General features: G+C 38.1%; 1 protein-coding gene across 1 annotated transcript in view; it reads left to right on the forward strand.

Annotated features, from left to right (window-relative positions):
• IMPG2 (interphotoreceptor matrix proteoglycan 2) overlaps positions 1-27,034 on the forward strand; it is a 202,011-nt gene that overhangs the window by 165,909 nt on the left and 9,068 nt on the right. Inside the window, exons 11-14 of the mRNA XM_007945804.1 lie at positions 614-699; positions 20,698-20,998; positions 22,408-23,705; positions 24,506-24,725. Coding sequence (XP_007943995.1) covers positions 614-699; positions 20,698-20,998; positions 22,408-23,705; positions 24,506-24,725 — 1,905 coding nt within the window. The remainder of the gene's footprint in view (positions 1-613; positions 700-20,697; positions 20,999-22,407; positions 23,706-24,505; positions 24,726-27,034) is intronic.

The raw sequence follows: 27,034 nt of genomic DNA on the forward strand, positions 1-27,034 counted from the left end.
GGAAGGAAGGTTGGGCATTCCTACTTCCGTAGTGATACTGCCTCGGAAACCCAAGGAGGGGTCGCTATGAGTCGGGCCGACTCAATGGCAAATAACAACAACAACAACATGAAGAAGATGTAGAAATGTTTGTGTCTGTGGGGTATGTGGAATGTGGCTGAAAGTTTGGGGCTAACACAATTGAGAGTGCAGAGTCCAAGGTTGGGGGCCAGTGGAGGTCATAGCTAAATCACAAAGAACCAGAGCTATCAATGAGGGCCAAGGAAAAGCCAAGCTGTTAGTGTGGGGGAGAACACTGATATTAATGCTGGAGAACAGCCCACACTCAGACACTTCACCTGAAAAAGACTGAAAGGAAAGAGGCTCACAACCAAGAGCAAGTGGATGAGACACATCAGTAAATTACCATAAGGAAGAGACACTTCTTTCGTTTCATAGTTTTCCCTTACATTTTCAAAGGGCAAAGCCCTAACAATTGGGAGAAGCAAATAAATTGAATTCAGTTAGAAAGAAATAAATAAAATTCAAGCTGTTAAGAGAATGAACTTGGTTTTTAGATGTCCTTGCACCATATCTTGATTAGAAACGTTCTTTAATGTTGTTGTTTCTTTAGTGAGAGGAGTTATGCTTCCCCAAACTGAAGACCCAGTTTGGAACACCCAAAAGTCTAGTCTTCAGGCAACCACGCCATCTATTCTGGTAAGTGTGTTTCTTTGTTTTATGACTAGAACCTGGCCCTCACATTTCTTTCCTTTGTACTTTCCTGCTGGCTTTGGCATCTTGAACTTCTCAAGCTGTTTCCATTTTAAATATTCTTTTGCAGCATTCCTAGAAGAGTACTTACAATTGTCAGCTTATGGGTCTCAAATGTTGGTTCAGAAAATTTAAACCTTCCACAGTGGTTAAATGAAGTCTGTATTTCCAAACTCCATACATGGTAGAAATCTTATTTATGGTTCATATTTGTTTGATGATAATTAAGCTATAAGTAACCATTGAGTTGTTCTTTAAGAGTTACCCAGAAGTAGTTTCAAATAGACAAGACTGTATATTAATTTACATAGGTACAGAATATAGACTTTTGTTTTAAGAATTATATGGAAGAATAAGTTTAGACTCCCAAGCATATCGCACAGTATATATAGAAGAGAGAGAAGGAAAAATAAAAACATAGGATAGCTGACAATGACAAGGACTCTAAAGCAGGCCTCATTTTTAATCTGGACTGAAAATATACCCATTTGAACAGAAATACCATAGAATGATGTTTTCTCTCTGTTTTTCATTCTGTTCCATTGGGTACCATCTACCCCCTCAACACCTACCCTCGTTGCATCACTTATTGCAGGGCTGCTCGTAGAGAAGAAAATACCTTCCTCAAGTGCTGTTAAAACAACAATTACAACAGCCACAACTACAACAACACTAGAGACTTTCCTGTGTAGAATAAGTACGTGAATCTTTTGTTATCACATAAACATACTAGTGGGACTCCCTTCTGCTTCTGCCTTCCCTACACCTTCTACGTTCTTGAAACTTCTTCTCAGTCTAAGCTCTTTGAAATATTTGTTTCTTGGCTCTAATCTAGCAGTGAAAATTTAAGAAGCCTGCTCAAAATTCATTTAGCCATTACTACATGTTATCATTTCTTCTACTCAGTTATAGAGCAACACAGTTTTGAAATGTGGAGTCACTGGAAAGAATATTTTCGCTGAATTTGTGTCAGGGGAAAAAAAAAGGTTAGAAGGGGATTGACATCAGAGAACACATTCATTAGTTGCTTATTTATCTGTTCAAATATATTCATTTTGTGTTTTTTATGTGCCAAATACTTGGGAAAATCAGGTAAATAAGGTGTGGTTTCAGCCAACTGAAGTTTCCTGTCTGCTGGTAGTAATCATATTTCTAAACATACAAGGTGTCGCAGATACAAGGTGTCTGCTTTCAGAGAAGTCCATCCAGGATGCAGTGACAGGGAGCAGTGGTTCTCTACAGACATGGCACCACAAATCTATATTCCTTCTAATTACATTCAACCTTGGCCTTTTTAACCATTGGAGATTTGTGATGATATTCCAGAGTCACAACATAAAGATAGGAATTTCTCTATAAGCCAGAAGTTACAAATTGGAAGCAGCAGGCTGGATCCTCCATGAAGAAAGCAAGAGGTCACTAAAAAGACAACAAAAGAAGAGAAGACCAAAATGGATGACAGAGGAGACTCTGAAACTTGCCCATGAGTGGAGAGTAGCTAAAACAAATGGAAGAAATGACAAGATAAAAGAGTTGAACCGAAGATTTAAAAGAGCAGCTCGAGAAGACAAAGCCAATTATTATAATGAAATGTGCAAAGACCTGGAGTTACAAAACCAAAAGGGAAGAACACACTTGGCATTTCTCAAGCTGAGAGAATTGAAGAAAAAATTTAAGCCTCAAGTTGTAATATTGAAAGGTTCTGAGGGCAAAACATTGAATGATGCAGGGAACATCAAAAGAAGATGGAAGGAATACACAGAGTCACTGTACCAAAAAGAACTGGTTGATCCTCATCCATTTCAGGAGTTGGCATATGATCTAGAACCAATGGTACTGAAGGAGGAAGTTGAAGCTGCAGTGAAGGAATTGGCAAAGAACAAGGCTCTGGGAATTGACGAATACCCATTGAGATATTTCAACAAACAGATGCCGCACTGGAGGCACTCACTTGGTCATGCCAAGAGATTTGGAAGACAGCTACCTGGCCAACTGACTGGAAGAGATCCATATTTGTACCCATTCCAAAGAAAGGTGATCCCATAGAATGTGGAAATTATCAAACAATATCATTAATATTGCACGCAAGTAAGATCTTACTGAAGATAATTCAAAAACGGTTGCAGCAATATATTGACAGAGAAATTCCAGAGGTGCAATCTGGATTCAGAAGAGGACGTGGAACAATCATAGCTGTTGTCAGATGGATCTTGGCTCAAGGCAAAGAACACCAGAAAGATGTTTACTTGTGCTTTATTGACTATGCAAAGGCATTTGATTGTGTGGATCATGACAAATTATGGATAACATTGAGAAGAATTGGAATTCCTGAACACTTGATTGTACTCATGAGGAACCTGTACCTTCACCAGGAGGCTGTTGTTCGAACAGAACAAGGGGACACTGCATGGTTTAAAATCAGGAAGGGAGTGCGTCAGGTTTGTATCCTTTTCCCATACTTATTCAATCTATATGCTGAGCAAATAATCAGAGAAACTGGACTATATGAAGAAAAACGTGGCATCAGGATTGGAGGAAGAATCATTAACAACCTGAGATATGCTGATGATACAACTTTGCTTGCTGGAAGTGAGGATGACTTGAGGCACTTACTGATGAAGATTAAAGAACACAGTCTGCAGTATGGATTACATCTCAATATCAAGAAGACAAAGATCCTCAGAACTGGACCAATAAGCAGCATCACGACGAATGGAGAAAAGATTGAAGTTGTCAAAGAATTCACATTGCTTGGTTCTATAATTGAGGCCAATGGAAGCAACAGTCAGGACATTAGATGACATGCAGCACTGGGCAGGTCAGCTGCAAAGGAACTCTTTCAAGTGCCGAGGAGCAAGGATGTCTCCTTGAGGACCAAGGTGCGCCTGACACAAGCCATGATATTTCCAATCGCCTCCTATGCATGAGAGAGCTGGACAATGAATAAGGAAGACTGAAGAAAAGTTGATGCTTTTGAGTTGTGGTGCTGGCAAAGAATACTGAAGGTACCATGGACTGCCAAAAGAACTAACAGATCTGTCCTGGAGGAAGTGCAGCTGAGATGCTCCTTGGAAGCGAGGATGGCCAGACTTTGTCTCACCTACTTTGGTCATGTTGTCAGAGGGGACCATTCCCTGGAGAAGGATATCATGCTTCGTAAGGTGGAGGGTTGACGAAGGAGGGGAAGACGTTCAACAAGGTGGATTGACACGGTGGCTGTGACAATGGGCTCAAGTATAGCAAGGATCGTGGAGCTGGCATGGGATCGGACGGTGTTTCGTTCTGCTGTGCATGGGGTTGCTGTGAGTTGGAAACGACTTGACGGCACTTAACAACAACGACAGGCTGGATCCAGCTACAGATATGCATGCATCTTTGGGGCAAATTTTTGAAAATGAGCCAATGTTTAATAACTGGGAAATTTTTGCATAAAAATATAGATTCCCAGCTACTATTGAAAACCAGAAAGATCTGACCTTTGATTTCACATTTTCTTATAGCAGAAAGTGGCTAGAGCTCAACCATGGCTGCTCCTTCAATGATAGGCAAGCAATGGCTAACTGCACTCACTGTTAATGGGTTGCACTTGCAGTTAAGCTAATTCTTTACTTTTTAAAATGGTGGTAACTGTAGGGCATTGGTCAAGAATTTCAGGAGACATAGAAATGGTAGTGGATGGTAATAAGACATGAGAATAATGATCCATTTGAAGTGTTTGGCTATTATTTTTTTAAAAGCAAATTGTTAATAAGATTTTACTCTATTATAGAGGTAAGTTTTTTTAGGTAGATTTTTAAAATTTTTTTTAGAGATAGAAATGTTGGGACATTGAATTTGACACCTTCCTGGTATACAGACTTGGAAAATCAATTATTACACAGTATACTTTCTATAGCACCAGCAAACATTTCAATTGCATTAGCAGAAATGAAACTGGCCAATATAATATTAAACCTGTTAATATACTATATTGAACTACGGGAGGAATTCATGAGTTGAATTCGTTACTATGGGAACATCTATTCGTATAAAAATAAATGATGAAGTGCTATTCTTGGCATTATGTGTTCATCTTTCAAAAATGTATAAGAAAGCTTCATTGCCACACCATTTTTAGAAAGGGGGTATTTATTTGGAATACATAGTCTTCCTTCTTTATTTAAAAAGTCAAGTTGTTTAGTTTCATATTTTAAGCTGTCTATTTGTGGTTTGACTTTATTATTAAAAATTAGAAATTGCTTTACTTTGAATTTTTATCAAATATATAAAAAGGAATTTAACACATAGATATATTAGAATAGCATAAGTTGTTTGAGGTGTTTTTTTGTTTGAGCCACCAACCTTCTGGTTAGCAGTCAGATGCCTTAGGCATCCTTATTCAATAGATTTCATTTGTATTTTTTTTTTTTTTTTTTCCCTTGAGGTTTAATTGCTTTTCTAGTGTGTGTCACCTCATAGGCTCTCTCTGGATAAAACCCAGTTTCTTACACATAAGCTAAATGGCTTAAGCTATATGACTGGGAATTTTTTAAAAAATGAACACTTAGAATTTGCAGGAATGTAAATATGCTTGCTTCAGCTGGAAGCATGGTTAGCTATAATGCATCTCTAGAAGTGATTTTAGATCATTGAGGAAAAAAAGTGAATTTCTGGATATCATGATTGTCATCATGGTAACTAGTTTTATTTGGAACACAGCTTGATACTGGGCAAGTGGTCTTACTGCTTTTCTGTAAATACATTTATGGTTGTAGGTACTAGAAAAAGAAGGAAGAAGGAAATAAACTTTTCTTTATATATAATGAAAATTCCACGTAGCTGACCTTTAAATATTAGCGAATGGCCTCCATTCTCCTCCTCCCCTGTGTGTTTACTCCAAGTCTTTTAGATCTGTGGACATGTGCCACCATGCATGAACACACACTGCCAAGTCTGTTGGCTCTAGCTTATCTGGCAATTTTCTTCATGTGTCCTAAGAACACACACACACACATACACATGAATGAATAACCTAGTATAGTGGGAAAAACACTGGGGCTGAGAAATCAAGCCTCAGATTCTAGTTCTTATTATTTATCTATTTTTTTGTACCTTCGTCATTTTGCTTGTATGAAATTCAATTTTTTATCTTATTTTATTTTATTGTGCTTTAGGTACAAATTTACAGAGCAGAATTTGTTGTACATTCAGCAGTTCATGTACATTTGATTTCACTTCCCAATTACCATCCCCAACACTAACCCACTCTCATCTCCCTTCCCAGTAACACCCCCCATCCCTGTGCCCTTCTAAGTTACACACTTCTGTCTGTCCAGCTTTTCCTCCGTTTGAATGTTGCACCTCTGGTACCCGATGGGCATTTACTCCAAGGGATGTATCTCTGTAGTGTAGGTGGGTGCCTCGCCCTGGGTTGGGTATTGTGCATATAAATCTTATTACTGTTGGGCTGAGAGCCAGCCCTTGGGAGTGAGTTTTATCCCAGGCCTGAAGTGTATCCAGGACTATAATCTTGGAGGTCCCACCAGACTCCATCCGAACAGTAATTCTGGTCATTATTGTGTTTTTGAATTTTCTTCCATGTTTTTCCTCCCACTCTATCCAGGATCTCCAGTTTTGATCCCTTCCTGAGTGGTTGACATTGGTAGCTGGGTGCCATCTGGTTCTTCTGGTCTTGAGGTCCATCATGTCCTAGGGCTGATTATTTCCAAATGCCTTTGGTTTTCTTCACTCTTCTTCATTTCTGACGATAGGAGACCATTAACTGCATTGGCTCCTTGAAAGCTTTTAAACTCCAATTGCTACTCACCAATGTACATTGTGGAACAAAATTTTTATGTATTATGTTGTGCCAACTGATCCTGGTGTCCCCCAGTACTATAGTCCTGAGTCAGCAGATCCAGTGGTTCTCTCTCCCATGGTATCTATGAGGGATGGTTTCATGTCTGTCTTCTGTTGCTTCTGTAATGATTGTGATTATTTTGTATTACTAGTATCTGTGCAAGATTATCCTCAGCTGAATTGCTCTAGGTATATTCCTGTTCATTGACTCCCATTGATCTTCTCAGTTGTCTATGTATTTATCTGTAGCTTGGTGTTTAGTGTTAGTGGTGATGCAGTATTGTGGATATCCTGGTATTAGTCTCTGTTGTCTATAGCTTATGTGCATAATTCAGTGTCCTCCCTCTCCCCAACATTATCATGCTGATCACAGATTCTTCGCTTATCATCCCTCCCCTTACTCAACTCAGCGTGTGGCTTGCAACTAGTCTGAAATTTACCCCTCCTCTTCCCTCCCATCCCTGGTAACCTACAAAGTGAGTTCCCTTCCTTAAGCAAACCCTTCCTTGACTTTTCACAGTAATGGGCTCATATAATATTTGTCCTTCTGCAATTGACTTATTTCACTCAGCATAATGTCCTCCAGGTTCATCCACGTTATGAGATGATTTGCATATTCTTGATTGTTCTTTAATGTAGCACAGTATTCCATTGTGTGAATGTACCATAATTTAATTATCCATTCATCTGTTGATAGGCATTTAGGTTATTTCCATCTCTTTGCTATAGTGAATTGTGCTGTGATGAACATAGGTGTGCATATGTCTGTTCATGTCCTGGCTCTCACCTCTTTAGGATATATTCCTAGTAATGGAATTGCTGGTTCAAATGGTATTTCTATTTTCAGTTTTTTGAGGAAACACCAGACAACAGAGCAGGGCAGCAGCCAGGGATCCAGGTAAGGTGAGGGGCCCAGGCCCTACCCCCAAGAAGCAGGAAAGTGGAGGAAAGCAAAGCCAGAGGGGACAACAGAGCAGAGCAGCATCAGGGATCCAGGTGAGGGGAGGGACCCAGGCCCCACCCCCAAGAGGCAGGAAAGTGGGGGAAAGCGAAGCCTGGAAGATGACAGAGCAGAACAGCACCAGGGATCCAGGTAAAGGGAAGGTGGAGAGGTTTTGAACAGCTAAGGGAGACAAACTTGTCTGTCAGTTTGTTGTACTATTGTGGCTTGCATGTTGCTTGAAGCTTTGCCACCGGTATTTCAAGTGCCGGCAGGGTTGCACATGGTACACAGATTGCGATGCAGCTTACAGACTGAGACAAACTAGGAAGAAGAAAGAGGCCATTCACTTCTCAAAGAATTGGCCATGGAAAACCTTATGAATAGCAGAGAAATACTGTCTGATACATTATTGTGCAACTTAATAAATAGCCTGGAAACATTATCCGGTACAGTGCAAGAGGATGAGCCCCTTAGGTCAGAAGGCTTTCAAAGTACGACTAGGAAAAAGCTACATCATCAGAGTAGGACCAATCTTACTGATATGGATAAACTAAAGCTTTCAAGACTTCCATTTGCTAACATGGTACAACTCAAATTGAGGAGAAACAGATGCAAACATCCATTAATAATTGGATCATAGAATGTATGAAGTATGAATTTAGAAAAATTGTAAGTTGTGAAAAATGGAATGGAACACATAAAGATTCATATCGTAGTTATTAGTGAGCTGAAATGGACTGGTTTTGGACAACCATATGATCTACTATGCTGGGAATGACAATTTGAATAGGAATGGTGTGGCATTCCTCATCACAAAGGATGTTTCAAGATCTGGACTGAAGTACAATGCTGTCAGTGATAGGATAATATCCATACACCTACAAAAAAGGCCAGTTAATACAACTATTATTCAAATTTATGAATCAACTACCAAAGCCAAAGATAAGGAAATTGAAGATTTTTATCAACTTTTGCAGTCTGAAATTGACCAAATGTGCAATCAAGATGTGTTAATTTTCACTGGTGACTGGAATGCAGAAGTTGGAAACAAAGAAAAATCACCAGTAGCTGGAAAATTTGGCCTTGGTGACAGAAATAATGCTGGGGATCACATGATAGAATTTTGCAAGACCAACGACTTATTCATCACAAATACCTTTTTCAACAACACAAACAGTGGCTATACACGTGGACTTCACCAAATAGAATACACAGGAATCAGATTGACTACATTTGTGGCAAGAGGTGATGGAAAAGCTCAATATCTTTAGCCAAAACCAGGTCAGGAACTGATCGTGGAACAAACCATCAACTACTTGTATGCAAGTTCAACTTCAAGTTGAAGACAATTAAAACAAGTCCATTAGAGACAAAATAAGATCTTGAATATATCCCTCCTGAATTTAGAGTCCATCTAAAGAGTAGATTAGATGCATTCAACACCAGTGACCGAAAATGAGAATAATTGTGGGTGACATCAAGAACATCATCCATGAAGAAAGCAAGAGGTCATTAAAAAGACAGGAAAGGAAGAAAAGAGCAGAATGGATATCAGAAGAGACTATGAAACTTGCCCTTGAACAGAGAGTAGCTAAAGCAAATGGAAGAAATGACAGGATAAAAAAACTGAACAGAATATTTCAAAGAGCAGCTTGAGCAGACAAAGCCAATTATTATAATGAACTGTGCAAAGACCTGGAGTTTGAAAACCAAAAGGGAAGAATACGCTTGACATTTCTCAAGCTGGAAGAACTGAGGAAAAAATTTAAGCCTTGAGTTGCAATATTGAAAGATTCTATGGGGAAAATATTGAATGATGCAGGAAGCATCAAAAGAAAATGGAAAGAATACATACAGTCACTGTACGAAAAAGAACTGGTCGATCTTCACCCATTTCAAGAGGTGGCATATGATCAAGAACCAATAGTATTGAAGGAAGAAGTTGAAGCTGCACTGAAGCAAGTGGCTAAGAAGAAGGCTCCAGGAATTGACAGAATACCCACTGAGATGTTTCAACAAACGGATGCCCCACTGGAGACATTCACTGGGTTATGGCAAGAGATTTGGAAGACAGCCAGCTGGCCAACTGACTGGAAGAGATCCATATTTGTACCCATTCCAAAGAAAAGTGATCCCACAGAATGTGGAAATCATTGAACATTATCATTAGTATCACACACAAGTAAAATCTTACTGAAAATAATTCAAAAATGTTTGCAGCAGTATATTGACAGAACTTCCAGAGGTGCAGGCTGGATTCAGAAGAGGACGTGGAACAAGGTATATCATTGCTGATGTCAGATGGATTTTGGCTCAAAGCAAAGAATACCAGAAAGATGTTTACTTGTGTTTTATTGACTATGTACAAGCATTCAATTGTGTGGATCAAAAAAATTGTGGATAACATTGAGAAGAATGGGAATTCCAGGACACTTTATTGTACTCATGAGGAACCTGTACATAGACCAGGAGGCTGTCATTTGAAGAGAACAAGGGGACATTGCATGGTTTAAAATCAAGAAGGGAGTGCATCAGGGTTGTATCCTTTCCCCATACTTATTCAATCTATATGCTGAGCAAATAATCTGAGAAACTGGACTATATGAAGAAGAGCATGGCATCAAGATTGGAGGAAGAATCATTAACAACCTGTGATATACTGACAACACAACTTTGCTTGCTGAAAGTGAGGATGACTTGAAGCACTTACTGATGAAGATTGAAGAATACAGTCTGCAGTATGAACTACATCTCAATATAAAGAAAACAAAAATCCTCACAACTGGTCCTATAAGCAGCATCACAATAAATGGAGAGAAGATTGAAATTGTCATAGACTTCACGTTGCTTGATTCTACAATTGATGCCAATGGAAGCAGCAGTCAGGACATCAGACAATGTACAGCACTGGGCAAATTGGCTGCAAAGGACCTCTTAAGTGCAGAGGAGCAAATATGTCTCCTTGAGGACTAAGGTGCACTTGACACAAGCATTGATATTTTCAATGGTCTCCTATGCATGTGAAAGTTGGACAATGAATATGGAAGACCAAAGAAGAACTGATGCTTTTGAATTGTGGTGTTGGTGAAGAATGCTGAAAATACCATGGACTGCTAAAAGAACCTGAAGGCAGTGTAGCTGGAATGGCCCTTGGAAGCAAGAATGGCCAAACTTCGTCTCACCTACTTTGCTCAGGTTGTTGAAAGGGACCATTCCCTGGAGAAGGATGTCATGGTTGGTAAGGTGGAGGGTCGACGAGAGAGGGGAAGGCCCTTAATGACTTGGATTGACACAGTGGTTATGGCGATGGGCTTAAGTATAGCAGGGATCATGGAGCTGGTACAGGACAAGGTAGTGTTTTGTTCTGCTGTGCATAGGGTTGCTATGAGTCAGAGATGACTCAACGGCACCTAACAACAACAACATACCATTTATCACAATGGTTGTACCATTTTACAGTCCCACCAGCAGTGTATGAGAGTTCTAATCTCTTTGCAACCTCACCAGCATTTGCTATTTTCTGTCCTGTTGAATTTTGCTATTATTCCTGGGGTGAGATGATATCTCATCATTGTTTTAGTTTGCATCTCTGTAATGGCTAGTGATCATGAGCAATTCCTCATGCTTTGTTGGTCACTACCATATTGTCTTTGTGTCTGTTCATGTCACTTGCTCAATTTTGAATTGGATTTTTTGTATTTTTGGTGTTAAGGTGTTGAAATTTTCTACAGATTTTGGAGATAAGTCCTTTGTCAGGTATGTCATAGGCAAATATTTTCTCTCATCTGTAGGCTCTTTTTACCCTTTTGATAAAGTCTTTTGATGCACATAGAATTTAACTTTTAAAAGGTCCCAGTCATCTAGCTTCTCTTCTACCTCCTGTGCATATCTGCTTGATAGTCTATTTATGCCGTACATTAAGGCCCCTAGGTTTGCCCCTATTTAATCTTTGATGAACTTTATAGTTTTGGGTTTTACATTTAAGTCTTTGATCCTACTTTATTTTGTTTTTGTGTATATTGAGAGGTATTGATCTTGTTTCATTTCTCTGCAAATGGATATCCAATTTTGCTAGCACTATTTGTTAAAGAGGCTATCTCTTCTCCATCTAACAGGTTTTGGTCCTTTGTCAAAGATCAACTGTCCATGGATGGATGGATCTATTTCTGGGTTTTTGATTCAGTTCCATTGGTCTATTGGTCTTATCATTGTACCAATACCATGCTGCTTTGACTCCTGGGCTGTATAGCAGGTTTTGAGATCCGGGAGTGTGAGATCTCCCACTTTGTTTCTCTTCTTCAGTAGTGCTGTGCTTATCCGAGGTCTCTTTCCTTTCCATATGAAGTTAGTAATTGGTTTTTCCATATCCCTAAAAAATGTTGGAATCTATATTGGGATTGCATTAAATGTGTAGATTGCTTTGGGTAGTATTGACATTTTCACAATATTCAGTCTACCTATCCATGAACAAGGCAGGTTCTTCCATTTATGTAGATCTCTTGTAGTTTCTTGGAGTAGTGCTTTATTGTTTTCTTTGTATAGGTCTTTTGTGTCTCTGGTAAGATCTATTCCTAGATATTTTATCTTTTTGGTAGCTATTGTAAATGGTATTGTTTTCCTTATTTCTTTTTCAGAGGCTCTTTGTTGATGTAGAGGAATTCAATGGATTTTTTTTGTATTGTTGACCTTGTCTCCTGCCACTTTGCTGAACCTCTCTATCAGTTCCAGTAGTTTTTTGCTGAGTCTTTTGGGTTTCTATATATAGGATCATGTCATCTGCAAATAGAGATAGTTTACTTCCTCTTTGCCAATTTGGGTGCCTTTTATTTCTCTTTCTTGCCTTATTTCCCTGGCTAGGACTTCCAATACAATATTAAATAGAAGTGGATAGAGAGTATCCTTGTCTGGTTCCTGTTCATAAGTGGAATATTTTGAGTATTTTTCCGTTAACAATAATGTTGGCCATTTGCTTTCTGTGTATGCCCTTTATTGGGTTGAGGAATTTCCCTTCTGTCCCTATTTTGCTGAGATTTCTGAACAGGAATGGGTTTTGGATTTTATCAAATGCCTTTTCTGCATTGATTGATATGATCATATGATTCTTTTGTTTTGTTTATGTGGTGGATTACATTGATTGTTTTTCTGATGTTGAACCATCCTTGCATACATACCAGGTATGAATCCCACTTGGTCAGGATGTATTTTATTTTTTTGATATGTTGTTGGGTTCTGTTGGCTAGGATTTTGTTGAAGCTTTTTACATTTATATTCATAAGGGATATTGGTCTGTAGTTTTCCTTTTTAGTGGTCTCTTTCCTTGGTTTTGGTATCAGTGTTATGCTTGCTTCATATAATGAGTTTGGAAGTATTCCGTCTTTCTCTATGTTCTGGAATAGCTTGAGTAGTAGAGGTGTCAATTCTTCCCCGACTGTTTGGTAAAATTCTCCAGTGAAGCCATCAGGGCCAGGACTTTTCTTGTGGGAAGTGTTTTTTATGACCTGTTCAATTTCTTCCTTTGTTGTGGGTCTGTTCAAGTATTCTGTCTCTGACTCAGATAGTTTAGGTAGGTCTTGGGTTTCTAGAAATTTGCTCAGCTCTACTAGGTTCTCGAATCTGTTGGAGTATAGTTCATAATATTCTGTCAATATCTTTTTTATTTCAGTTTGTTTATTGTTCTTGTTATTTGCATCTTCTGTTTCTTTTCTTTTGTTAGATTTGCCAATGATTTGTCAATTTTGTTCATCTTTTTGAAGAACCAACTTCTTGTTTTGTTGATTTTCTCTATTTATTTATTTTTTTGTTTTCTGTTTTGTTTATTTCTGCTCTGATCTTTATTATTTCTTGCCTTCTGGACTGTAGGTTTCTTTTGTTGCTCTTTTTCTAATTGTTGGAGTTGTTGACTTAGAGCATTGATTTTGTTTCTTTCCTCTTTTATGATGTGTGCATTTATTGCTATAAATTGACCTCTGAGTACTATTTTTGCCATGTTTCATAGGTTTTGGTAAGGTGTATCTTCATTCTTGTTTGTTTCTAGGATTTTTTTTTTTTAATTTCATACTTTATTTCTTCTATTTCCTAGTAGTTTTTGAGCAGTGTATTATTCAGCTTCCACGTGTTTGATGTTTTTGTTATTTCCCTTGATCTTCCTATTATTAATTTCTAATTTTATAGCATTGTGGTCCAAAAAGATGCTTTGTAGTATTTTAATGTTTTTGAATTTATTGAGGCTTGTTTTATGTCCTAACATATGATCAATTCTGGAGAGTGATCCGTGTGCACTGGAGAAGAATGTGAATTGTGCTTTTGTTGGGTGGCATGCTCTGTATATGTCTATGAAGTCGAGTTGGTTGATTGTGTTGTTGTGTTCTGTATCTTTGTTGATTTTTTTCTAGTTGATCTGTCCCTCCTTGAAAGTCATGTGTTAAAGTCAGTTACTACTATTGTAGAGTTGTCTATTTTTCCTTTCAACTCAGTTGATATTTGCTTCATGTATTTTGGGGCACTTTCATTGGGTGCATAGATATTTATTAAGGTAATGTCTTTTTGGCCAATTGACCCTTTCAGCACCATATAGTACCCTTCTTTGTCCCTTATGCTGTTTTTCACCTTGATGTCTGTTTTATCAGAAATTAATATTTCCACTCCTGCTCTTTTTTGGTTACCATTGGCTTGGCAAATTTTTTCCATCTGTTAACTTTTAATTTGTTTTCATCTTTGTGTCTAAGGTGGGTCTCTTGTAGGCAGCATATCGATGGTCTTCTTTTGTTATTCAGTCTGGCACTCTTTTTCTTGATTAGTGCATTTAGTCCATTCACATTGAGTGTAATTAGTGATAAGTATGAATTGATTGCTATCATTCTATTGTGCTTTTTGCCATGTTGTAGGAGAGTTCCTTGGTCCAAATACTTTTCTGTGCTGAGTTAATTTAGTTATCAAGTGTTTCCTCTCTTTTCTTCTTTATTGTTGATTTTGTACTTACTAAAGCCCATATAGCATAGTGGCTAAGACACTTGCCTGCTAACCAGACGGCTGGCGGTTCAAACCCACCAGCCACTCCTCGGAAGGAAGGTTGGGCAATCCTACTTCCGTAGTGATACTGCCTCGGAAACCCAAGGAGGGGTCGCTATGAGTCAGGTATGACTCGATGGCACATAACAACAACAACAACAAAGCCCATATGTTTTCCTTCTTTCTGAGTTTGCTTAGGAGGATGGTTCATTTTCTCTGTGGTTACCTTGTATTGAATTTTTGTCTCTGTAATTTTGGAACAGTCTGTTCTATAAGGATATTGTCCTGTTTTCCTCTCCATTTGGAAGTTTTGTATCTAGAACTTTAATTCCCTCTATTTACTTTGTTGGTGGTGTCATGTGCAAATTGACTCTCTTGTTTCTTTGTGTATTGTGTTTTATGAAGTTATTTTGAGCATCTATTTCTGATTTGGTTTTAGTGTTGATGTCACATGTCCTGATTTTAATTTGTTGTTCTCTCTTGTGGGTTCTGTATTGGAAGGACTTCCTTAAGCCTTTCTTGTAGGGTTGGTCTGGTTTTCACAAAATCCCTTAATTTCTGTTTGTCTGAGAATGTCTTGATTTCACTGTCGTATTTGATGGACAATTTGACTCGGTATAGAAATCTTGGTTGGGAGTTCTTTTCCTTTAGTGTTTTATAAAGCCTGTCCCATTCCTTCTTGCCTCTGTGGTTTCTGCTGAGTAATTGGAACTGATTTTAATTGTTTGTCTATTGTAAGTGACATTTCTTTTTTTCCTGGGCTGCATACAGGTTCTTTATTTGTTTGGTTTTGGAGAGTTTGATCATGATATGTCTTGGTGACTTTGTCTTGGAATCTATGCTATATGGGGTTCGTTGAGCTTCTTGGACAAATATCTTTTCTTCCTTCATGATGTGGAGGAAATTTTTTGTTAGAAAGTTCTCCAGAATTTTCTCAGTGTTTTTTCGTTTCTTTTTTTCCTCTTCTTGTTCTGGTATTCCAATAACAACATATGCCTTTTCATGTCATCCTATATAACTCTTAAGTTCTCTTTCTTTCTCTTAAATCTTTGTTCTGATTTTTCTTCATGCAGGTAGGTGTCAAGGGATTTATCTTTTATCTGGGAAATGCATCCTTCAGCCAGTTCTAGCCTATTCTTCTGTGCTTCCATTCTGTTGTGTAATTCTGTAATTTTAATGTTCATCTTCTGAATTTCTAACTGCCGTTTTTGTATGAGTTTTGATTGTGTATTAATCTTGTTATTTTGTTACTGAATGGTTTTCCTGAGTTTTTCCAGGATACCGTCTGTGTTCTCCTTGGTTTTGTTTGAGGTTTCTTTCCTTAGGCTCTTGTAGAGTTCTATAAACATATCTTCTAAATTTCTTCTTGAATAATTCTCTTGCCTCCTCTTCCTCCATGTTTAATGAGATTTTTGTCTGGGATTTTATTTCTATTGTTTTATCTTTGTTGTTGTTGTTGTTGTTGTTTTATTTGAGGTTGCCTGTTGTTTACTAGACATTTTAAAGTTGTTTTTAACTGTTAGTTATATATTGAGTTGTTTCACCTTGATTTTATGTTTAAATATTTTTGAAAGGGTGGAGCTGGTGTATTTTATTTTATTTTTTGGTTATTAATTCAGATGTGCTGGATTGCTCTTCAGTTGTCTTTGTGTTGATGGAATCACTGTGGGGAATGTGGATGCAGGTCTCTTTTTGCTGTGAAGGGGATTTAGAGTTGAGATGAGCAGGTGTTATTGTGCCTTAATGTGGTTCTTCTATTGGGTGAGGCAGGGGAGAAAGCGAAAACTGAGGAAAAAAAGAAAAAGAAAGAAAGAAAGAAAGAAAAAGGCACGAGTAGCAAGTCCCTGCTTTCCGCATTTCTGTGGTTATTTCTGGTTCTGGGATTTTTGTTTTAAGTCTGCTTGGTATGGCTACTAATGATGTTTTATTGTTAATCACAGACCTGTGGTTCAAAATTGGCAAAGACCTCAGTGGTTAGGGGGCCGCTACTTTCCACTTAGGTTGGATAGCTGCAAAAACCCTGTACTCTGGTCCCCTCTGTGCTAAAAAGCTGTCCTGGAAGAGATGAACCCAACCCTTGCACTGTGAGCTCGTCCCAGGGCCTGCCTACCTGTGGCACATTTCTTCCCTTCCCCCTTTCTGCTCCCAAATCAGTGGTGACCTGAGCCAGAGGGGTTTCTGCTCTATTTCTTGGAAATGTTGTCCCCTTACTCGGCTTACTTGCCAAGGTTACCGTCAAAAGTTGCTGTTGTGAGTAGTTCAAGTCCCCAAAGTCACCACTGGCTCACTGGTGTCCCTCCTTTTTTATTTCCTCTGCAGTTTTCTCCAGTATTGTTAAAAGAGTTTTCCACTTCTCTGTTTCGCCATCTCACCTGCCACCGGGAAGTTTCATTTATTTTTATTTTTCCAAGGTGTTTACCCTGTTTTTTCTTTTTTCTCCTTCTCCATTAAATCTGGCCTTCTCTAACTCAGTGAACTGTTGACAGTCCCAGAATCCCTGCTTCAAACTGTGGCACTTAGTTTTTCAGGCATTAAGATACTAGAGGGAACAAACATGTGGGCTACAGGTACAATGCCATCTTCCAAACCAAGTCTTATCTTTTAATAGGAGAAGGTTTTATTATCTTTAACATGAGAAGGACCACATGATTCTTAAGAGTGCTTCTAGTTCTAATATTTGATATTTTTGTCCTGTTCACATATGTGAAGCCCCCTTCCATACACAAGATTTCTATAAAACAAGGGATGTCCTTATAAAGCATCTGACTTTTTGTTAAGACAAAAACTGGTGTTCTTATTTTTTTTTTTTCTTCCATATTCTAAGCTTCAAGTTGTTGTCTTTTCATTTATCTGAACTTGAGCTTCTACTCTCTCCAACTGAATCATGGCTTCTAAGGAACCAGAATAAATCAGATCCTTTTGGCAGAAATATGAAGCAACTTAGTGTGTCTATTTGGTGCTAAGCTATGTAGGAGCACCCTGCACACAGGTCAGTGATCACAAGCCACTTCTACCTCATAGAAGTATATAAGATTAACTCTGCCCCTAGTGATTACATACTTTCAAGATACTCGAATTTACTCGAAATGTTTCGGAAATTTCTGATTAGATCATCATTTTAGCTTTATGCATAAACCAAGTCTTACTATCCTTATTTACTTTTGACCATGGACATTCCCACAAGAGGTCTTTCTTATCCAGAAATATTTCTCTATAGCTCATTTGCAATTGCATCTAGTCAGTTGAGGATGGCTGACTATTCGTTTCCACTTTCTTTTATACACATCTTACTTTTCTCTCATACATTTCACTTTAACAGACCCAGGCTAGGACGTGTCTTGTTTCTATTTCTTTTCTTTCTTTCTCTCTCTTCTTTCATTTCTTTTTTTTCCTCAAACAAAGTTATGTTGCCCCCCAAATTTACTACCATTACACCATCCACTTTTCATCATCTTCCTCTTTCCTTTCCAAAAAAAAAAAAAAAGCCAACACCAAACTCACTGCTGTCGAGTTGATTCAACTCATAGTGATCCCTTCTTAGGTTTTCAAGGCAGTATCTGTATGGAAGTAGATTGCCTAATCTTCCTTCTAAGGAGTGGCTGGTGGGTTTGAACTGCCAACTTTCTAGTTAGTAGTCAAATGCCTTAGGAACTACACCATTAGTGCTTTCCTTTCCAGATTCCTTATTTCTAATTCCATTTTTGGGCAGTCAGCCCCAGGGTTACAGGTGAGGAGAAACAACTCAGGGACACCCAAAGTAGCAAGTGGGAAGAGCAGGAGAAAGGGGATTAAAAGCCAGGAAGCCAGAGAGAAGAGCAGTCAGCCGAAGGGATTAATTCCATTTTAAAATTTTATTTCTGATTACTTCTTTGAGATCCATTTGTATTTCATTACAAATTATCTAATCACCTTTTGATTAGATTAGAGGTAAACTTTTATGTATTTGTAAATGCATTGCATTACCAAGTTATGGCACATTTGTATCAAAGCTCAGCCAGGGAATTGATAGTAACAGAATCACCTAGATTTTTATGTGGAGATTCCTTGATGAAGAATGTACTGATTGAAGTGTTGTTAGGGTTACAGGAACAATAGAGGGATGCTGACGTACACAGAGACTAGAAACAGTGGGAAACTGTTACCATCCCTTGCATTATAGAAGCAAGCGGAGGGCATGCTGTTTCCACAGCCTAATAAGAGCTAAATCTGTAATTGTGGAGGAACCCAGCTAATGTTACAGACACAGCATTGAAGCTGGAGATATGTAGTATAGAAATACTCCAACCTCCCCCTCCTGCTTCTATTTTATCTTGTGCTTGTTTTTCTCATTGGCCTAACTCAAACCAGAAGATGGCTGGTAAAGGAGCATGGATGATGCAGTTCACAGGGGGTCGTATCCCAGGATACAGAGCAGGGAAGAGAAGGGTCTGAGGTCTTAGAAGCAAATAAAGAATAATCAACATAGTAGCCCACTTAAAATAGGAATGATGGTGTGACTGAGTTCCAAAAAGCACATGAGTTTACTTGACAGAGGGCTTTTAGTTTAAAATAGTATATGAAATCAAGGGTAACGCTATACTTACTCAGTGACCTTCTAGTATTACTATCTCTCCAGGGCATTTGTCATTAGAAGAAGGAATAAACTATGACATTCCTGGTGATTTTTTGTCTCATGTTCTCTCTCCTATAATTGAGAGAGTGTACTGTTCAAAGCTCCCTTATACAGATTCTTGATGGAGAAAAAAGAGGAGATGTGGGGACAAAACATAAAAGGCTAATTTGGCTGTGATGTTAAATTGAATCCCTCCATCAGCAAGTAGGTTCTATTTTATTTCATGGTCTTAGACTGAACTCTAACCAGCTGTGTTAAAATTGCATGTTTTTCTTCAGAAAATATATTAAGCTTGAGAGTATATGCCCATGAAAGTTCACCACCACCGATACAGAATCCACGTGATACAACTAACAAAAATTCAAGTTTCCTTATTTTTAGTTTGTATGGGCTTCACTTTGTAGATAACTATTCCATGAATTCTGGTATTCTGGTAGGTATATAAATATGAGAAATTTCTTAAAGTTTCCGATTTATCAGAAATACAACCATTCAACAACTAAATATATATATATTAGAAACACAGGTTGGACTGTATACAAAGAATATGATAAAGCTGAATCGACTACTGGGAAGCTTTTAAAAGTACCAATGTCTTGGTCCTACCACAGACCAATAAAATCAGAATCCCTGGTGTGTGAGGCTTGAGTATTGGTTTTGTTTGCTTTTAAAAGTTTACATGAGATTCTCATGTCCATGTATGGTTGAGAATGAGTATCTTTTTGTTAATTAACAGTCTTTTTAGAGTTTTCATACACTAAGGAAATATTTTATGATTTCTAGCATGCACACGACACTTCTTATTCTTTGTTATTCATAGCTCAACATAGCTTGAGATGTATATACTCCTGCCAAATGATATGGGCATTATACATATTAGCATTATAATTAAATATTTTTACATAGACTGTTCTTCATAAGAATTTTAAAAATAGCATGTTGAAGGCTATTTCTGTCTACATTTCTATTCCTGAAGCTAAATTTTAAGATAATAAGTATTACAGTAGTCAAAAGTCACTAGAAAGTAAAAGTTGCATTTTGTAATTGTGATATCATTTCACAGGTCTTTCTATTCATTCGAGATAAAGCAGACCACATTTTGGTGGGGTAGTATTTCTGATCAAAATCGAGGACTTTAATTAATTATCTTTCAGAATAATGAATAAAATTGCTGATTTTCTTTCCTGCTGTGGGCAATGTGCTTAACGCTTTGCCAAATAATTTGTAACTTCTATGTATTTAAAGTCTTTTAAACCAATAATACAGAAGAAAAGAAACTTTCTAAAGTGAGAGAAACATTTTTATTTCTCCTCCAAACCCATTTTGTTTGGAGTCTTTTAAATAAGTTATCTCATGTATTCCCACTTTTCAGATTAGTTTCAAGGTTACATGTTTTTCCCCTAGATTTTTGAACTAGTAAGTGGGATTTATTACAGATCTGTTTGACTCATAAGTACATACTCCTCCAACCCCATTATTACCTTGCCTCCTTGTGTTAAAATTCTTTTATCTATGATATGATTTAGCCTTCTTTTTCCCCCAGGCTAATACCCTTCAAGCTGAACGGCCCTCAGCAGATGAATCTACCACCAGCAGTATTTCATCATTTGATTTCAGCTCTGATCCCTCCACCACTGGCAGGGAGCTCTGGTCAGAAAGCTCTTTGGGTGATATAGTATCCACACCCAAATTAGCCTTTCCCATGAAGGAGGACCTCAGTTCTTCCTCAGACATTTTAGAGGTTAGCAGCTTGACTCTTCATTCTGTCACCCCAGCAGTGCTTCAGACTGGCTTGCCTGTGGCTTCTGATGAAAGGACTTCTGGATCTCAGTTACTAGAAGATGGTGAGGAATTCTAATCTCTTACACAATTCTTATTGTAGCAAATTACTAGAGTTTTGAAAGGAGGAAGAGACTAGGTTTAGGGGAAAAACACAGTAGTATTCATGAAGAAGAAGTATTTTGGGGAAGTTGTGTGAGAGAGGGAACAGTCAGATTTACTTGGGATGAAGTCCAAAGAGGTAAATTTTAATAAATGAACTTAGTAAACTGGAGTGAGGATCAGTTAATGGGTATTTCAAAGGTAATACTGAAGAGTAAAGAATTTAATTAAATTACTATGAAAGAACTACTTTGGAGTCTCTGGGTGATGCAAATGGTTAAGCCTCTTGCTACCAACTGAAAGGTTGGTGGTTTGGATCTGTCCAGAGGTACTTTGGAAGAAAAATGTGGTGATTGACTTCTAAAAAAGTCAGTCATTGAAAACCCTATGGAGCACGATTTTACTCTGACATACATGGGGTTGCATGAGTTGAAATCAACTTGACAGCAACTGATTTGTTTTTTGGCTTAAAGAATAATTTTATTAATTGAACACTGGTGTAGTAAATATAAACAGCATCAAAGCAGTTCTTAATAGAATGATCAAATCTAGAGATTTTAGTTTGGAGTAAGCTTGAGAAGGAGATCCTGAGCTAGGGCAGCCACAATGGAGATTACAGCATGAAATGAAATGAAGTGAATGATCTTCTAGACGTTGGCACAAAGGGAAAATCAGTGTGACTTAGGGTTAAAGTATGTATGTGAAGTCACTGGGTGGTGCAGTTGATTTAGTACTTACCTGTTAACCGAAAGGTTGGCAGTTGAACCCACCCAGAGGTGAAGAAAGCTCTGGTGGCGTGTTTCCAAAAGGTCATAACCTTGAAATCCCTGTGGAGTACAGTTCTGCTCTGCACACATGAGGTTTCTGTGAGTTTGAATCTACTCAATGGCACCTGACACACATGTGAAAGAGGAAAAGGACAAAAGATATAAAAAATGACTCTAGGATTTTGACCCTTAGGTGAACTTGAAGGATGCTAAGTAATAAAGATAATAGGGAAATTGAGAGTTCAAAGAAAAACTAAATTGCCTAGAGTTCTTAAGTTCCCACTGGATTTAGTTTCTTTGTTGTCAGTATGGCTATCAGCAGTTCCTTAGTTTCATGGGTTAAAACAAATCAAGCATTTGAAGATGAATTATTTTAATAGTAGAGGACATGATATCCTTAGGGAAGGGAATGTATTCATGAATGATTGTCCCACTTCAGAAAAACATTATTAAATCTTCTTGTTGTTTGCTGGCTATAGCAGATGAAAAGGCAGCAACCATCTCTGCTAACTTAATGGGAAAAACATGTAGCTAGTTGTGTTAGGAGAACTAGGAATGTATTTTGGTAATTCTGTAGCTTAATTAATGGAAAATTTTATTTTTAGGATTAACCAATGTTGAAGTATCAGAAGATTATTTTTCTGTTAATCCATTGACATCAAGTCCATTCACTCATCATGTGCCAAAAGAAACAATACCACCCATCAAAGACTCTGAGATGCTTTTGACATCCTCACCATATCTGGCGTCCCCTGCCACGTTAGATCTTCTTGCTGAAGAAATAACCACACCCTTTGGCTTAGATTCTGTGTCCTCCAAAGTCAAAGACCAATTAGAAGTGAGGACTTTGCAGCCAGACACATACATGGAAAAAGAATTTATATTTGAGAGTGATTTAGGTTCAGGGTCTGGGCAAAATGTAGATCTGATTACTTGGCCATGGAGTGAGACTTTATTAGAGAAGAGGACTGAACCACTCTCCAAGTCATGGCTTGAAGATGAAGATTCCTTTTTGCCAACTGAGAGTATAGATGATAAACTAGTTATAGATGACAAAATAGGTTCAACAGATCAAATTATTGAGCATGCTTCAAAAGATGGGCAAGATGATAGACCCACAAACCTTACAGAAGAACAACTCCTTGATGGACCTACTGTACCTGTTTTTTCAGAGACCACAATCCAATCTCTGTCTCTAATTCTCTCCAAGAATACATCAAAAGTACCTAACACTGAATATGAGTCAGTTACTAAAGCACCTCTTCTGCTGGCATCTACAGAGATCTCTGCCTCTACAGATACACCAAATCAAACAGACTCTGTCCTAACAGAGGATATGGAACAGATTTCAGGGTCATCCAGTCATGAATGGTTTGACAGTGAGGTTTCATCAGTGAAGCCAGACATGCAATCTTTGTGGACTACATTGCCAGAATCAGATGTAGTTTGGGCAAGAACTTCTTTCCTAGGGAAATTGTCTAGTGACACGTTGGCAAATACAACACAGAGCACGGACAAGCTCTGGTTGAAAGCTTCCATGACACAGTCTACCAAATTGCCTCCAACTGCAAGCTCCACCCAACTGGAGGATGAAGTAATTATGGGCGTACAGGATATTTCATTAGAACTGGACCGGTTAGGCACAGATTACTACCAGCATGAGCTAACCCAGGAAGAAAATGGCAAGATTGGTAGTTACGTGGAAATGTCTACAAATATTCACTCCACAGAAATGGCTATCGTGGCTCGATCCACAAAAGTAGCTGACTCTAGTCGTACTCAGACAGCAGGAGCTTTGGTGGTTTTCTTCAGCCTCCGAGTGACTAATATTATGTTTTCAGAAGATTTGTTCAATAAGAACTCTTTGGAATATAAAGCCCTGGAGGAAAGATTCTTAGAATTGGTAAGCACAAAAAGTAAAACATGGGCAACCATAGATTTCATGAATGTTCCCTCCATCCCCTAATGCACAAGATCTAATCCAAGGAAAGGGTTACCCGTTGTGAACATTCATTTCCTATCATCTACAAATAATACCATGGCCTAGGATTTTTAGAGAAACAAGAAGATAGGTGCAAGAAATGGAAAGCACAAGCATAGCAAGAGGGATGTGACAGATTAGAGACTGAAGATGATATTCATGAATTCTGAGACCAAAATAAGCATGAGATTTATTTTCTAAGTATTGTTTTTATCTGAAACTCAAGTTTGCAGGTACCTAGGATGCTTTCAGAATCCACAGGTGGTACAAACTGTTAATATGCTCAGCTGCTAACTGAAATGTTGGCAGTTCAAGATCCAACCAGAGGCACCTTGGAAGAAAGTGTTGGTGATCTGCTTCTCAAAAATCAGCCATTGCAAACCCTCTGGAGCACGATTATTCTGACACAGATGGGGTCACCATGAGTCTGAACTGACTTCATGTCAACTGGTTTGGAGAATGCCTTCACTGTTGTGATCCTTTAGTGAAACAGAAAATAAACTCTCTGGGCATCTAAAAGTGTTCTGCAAGTGTCATGGGGCTGAATATCACTATGAAAATCTGATCACTTTCAAATAGTTCCTGATTTGTTCTTTTGTTAATTAACAGTTTAAGTAATGGAAAGAGAATGTAATTAGGAAAATAGGAGAGGGGTTTTTCCCTTTTTTTTTTTTTTTAATGTATTGAAGAAATAGTAACTTACCACTTTTCATGTATTGTAGCTGGTCCCCTATCTCCAGTCAAATCTCACAGGATTCCAGAACTTGGAAATCCTGAACTTCAGAAACGGTAGCATTGTGGTGAACAGCCGAATGAAATTCGCCAGGTCTGTACCTGCTGATGTCAACAATGCTGTATACATGATTCTGGAAGACTTTTGCACCACTGCCTACAAAACTATGAACTTGGCTATTGATAAATACTCCCTTGATGTAGAATCAGGTAATAATATTGCTTACTATGGTGGTTTCATAATGGTATCCAGTGATTATTGTGTATTTTCTTTTACATTGAGAAAAGATGAATCTAGGACTTACGGGGGGGAAAATAAGAGTACTATGTAGTATTATGTGAGACACATTTTAGATACCTTGTTAATTAATAAAATATCTCTTCCAAGGACAGCCATAGCATTCTCTTTTCAAAAGGATTGTATACACATATTATGTCGATCGCCTCCTGTTTCCTTTCCACCCAGTCTATCTGGCTCTCTTTCTTATTTATCCACTGAATCTGTTCTGGCCAAGTCTCTATGTTACCAAGCCTGATAGATTTGATCCTGGGCTCTCTTCTCCTGCTGTATTATTGCCCCAAGTTATTGCATCCATTTCCCGTTGTTTTAAGCCTTATATAAATGTCAATAATTCCCCACATTTTTATATCTAGAGTAGATGTCTCTTCAGAGCTCCAGATTAAAAATCTTATTATTTTGACAATCTCTACTAAAATGTATTATATGTATCTCAAAATAACAAAATTTAAGAGTGAGCTTTTGTTTTCCATATCTCTTTCCCCTCTAACTAAATCTACTCTTCCTCTTGGTTTCTCCATCTCAATAATAGGAGGGTCTATTCACTGAACTACTTCAGCCAGAAATATGAGAAATCATACTTCACTTTCCATCACCTCAATTTCCAATACCTTATAAAACTGTACTGATTATGAATTCTAAATAAATGTTTAATATCTAATGTAGCCACTGGAACTACTTGAGTACAAGGCACCATAATCTGGCATTTGGATGAGTTTCCCATTTCTTCTCTTGCTGTTCCTCATATTCATTCTCCAGACAGCAGCCTAGTGTTGCTTCTAAATTTAATTGATTTTGCTGTTTAAAGCCTGTCAATGGCTTCCTGGTTCAATAGGCCTGCTTTGTATCTTCTTCTCCAGTTTTATCCAATGAAACTATAACCTCTCTTATTTATTTATTGTTTTCATCTAGTTTTGCAGTGTTTCCTCCCCTCCCCTCTCCCCCCAGTAACCAGCAAAGAAAGTTTCCTTCCATATATAAACCTCTCTTTGACTTTTTACAATAATGAACTAATACAATATTTGTCCTTCTGTGATTCACTTGTTTCACTCAGCATAATGTCCTCCAAGTTTATCCACGTTATGCGGTGTTTTGCAGATTCTACGTTATTCTTTAGTATTGCGAAGTATTCCATTGGAAACTAACTTCTTTGCTCACCAAGTTCTAGTCAAACTGGCTTAGTTTTTAGTCCCTCAGATACAGAAAACTTTGTCTGGGCTTAAAGCATTTGTACGTACTATCCCCTTTGCCTGAAACACTTTCTTTCTCTTGGCTGCCTTCTGCTCACCCTTGATGCCTCAGTTTAAATGTCACTTCCTCAAGATTTTGACTGACTCACCCATAAACTACATTAGATCTCCTCTATTAGTCTTTCTTATAACACCATGTTCTTTTCTGCCATAGATTTTTTTTTTTTTTTCACAGATTATGGGGTTTATTAGAGAAGCATCAGGCTACAATTCAAGTTCAGGAAGAACACTCAGTCTCTCTCAGCTCGCCATCTCAGCCAGCATTCTCTCTCAGCCATTCTCTCAGCAATGCCTGTCCCTCGGTGTCTCCTTCTCAGCAGCATGTGTCTTTCAGGAGCACGTGTCTCTCAGCAGCACATCTTTCTCAGCCAGCAGTCAGAGAGACCTCTTCTGGCTCTAGGAGGCCTCCTTTTGAGCTAGCAGAGTGGCCAAACCAATCAATCATAACATCAGAATTCTAAGCACCTGAGAGAGAACGAACTTCCCAGAACATTGCTTTGTGCTACTCCCAACAGAAATACCCCAGGTGGATAACTTTTACAATCAGGAGCTCTTCAGTTGCTCACAGCAAATTTCACCATGGGGTTTACAAAGACTTATGGCTAGAAAAGCCATACCACCTGCCATAGAATTTGTCACTGTTGTAATAATGCTAATTTATATGTGAAGCTGCTTAAATGCTATTTTTCCCAGTTAAACTATCCACAAGAAGTGAGATGATTCCAGTTTTATTAACCATTGTCTAGCCAGAACCTAGCATTGTGCTTTAGGCACATTCAGTATATATTATATTGAATATATAGTATATATATATATATATATATATATATATATATTGAATGAAATGAACCATTGTTTTTAGTTAGAAGACTTGGATGCAGAGAATATTGTTGGATCCTTAAGTTTTGTTCTTTCCTTTCCATACACCAGAGGAGAGTAGTGAGTGGGAGTTAGGTAGACTGTCTCGTTTC

This window comes from Orycteropus afer, unplaced genomic scaffold, assembly GCF_000298275.1.
Source record: "Orycteropus afer afer isolate SDZICR_OR568_19922 unplaced genomic scaffold, OryAfe1.0 scaffold00143, whole genome shotgun sequence".
Lineage (NCBI taxonomy): Eukaryota > Metazoa > Chordata > Mammalia > Tubulidentata > Orycteropodidae > Orycteropus > Orycteropus afer.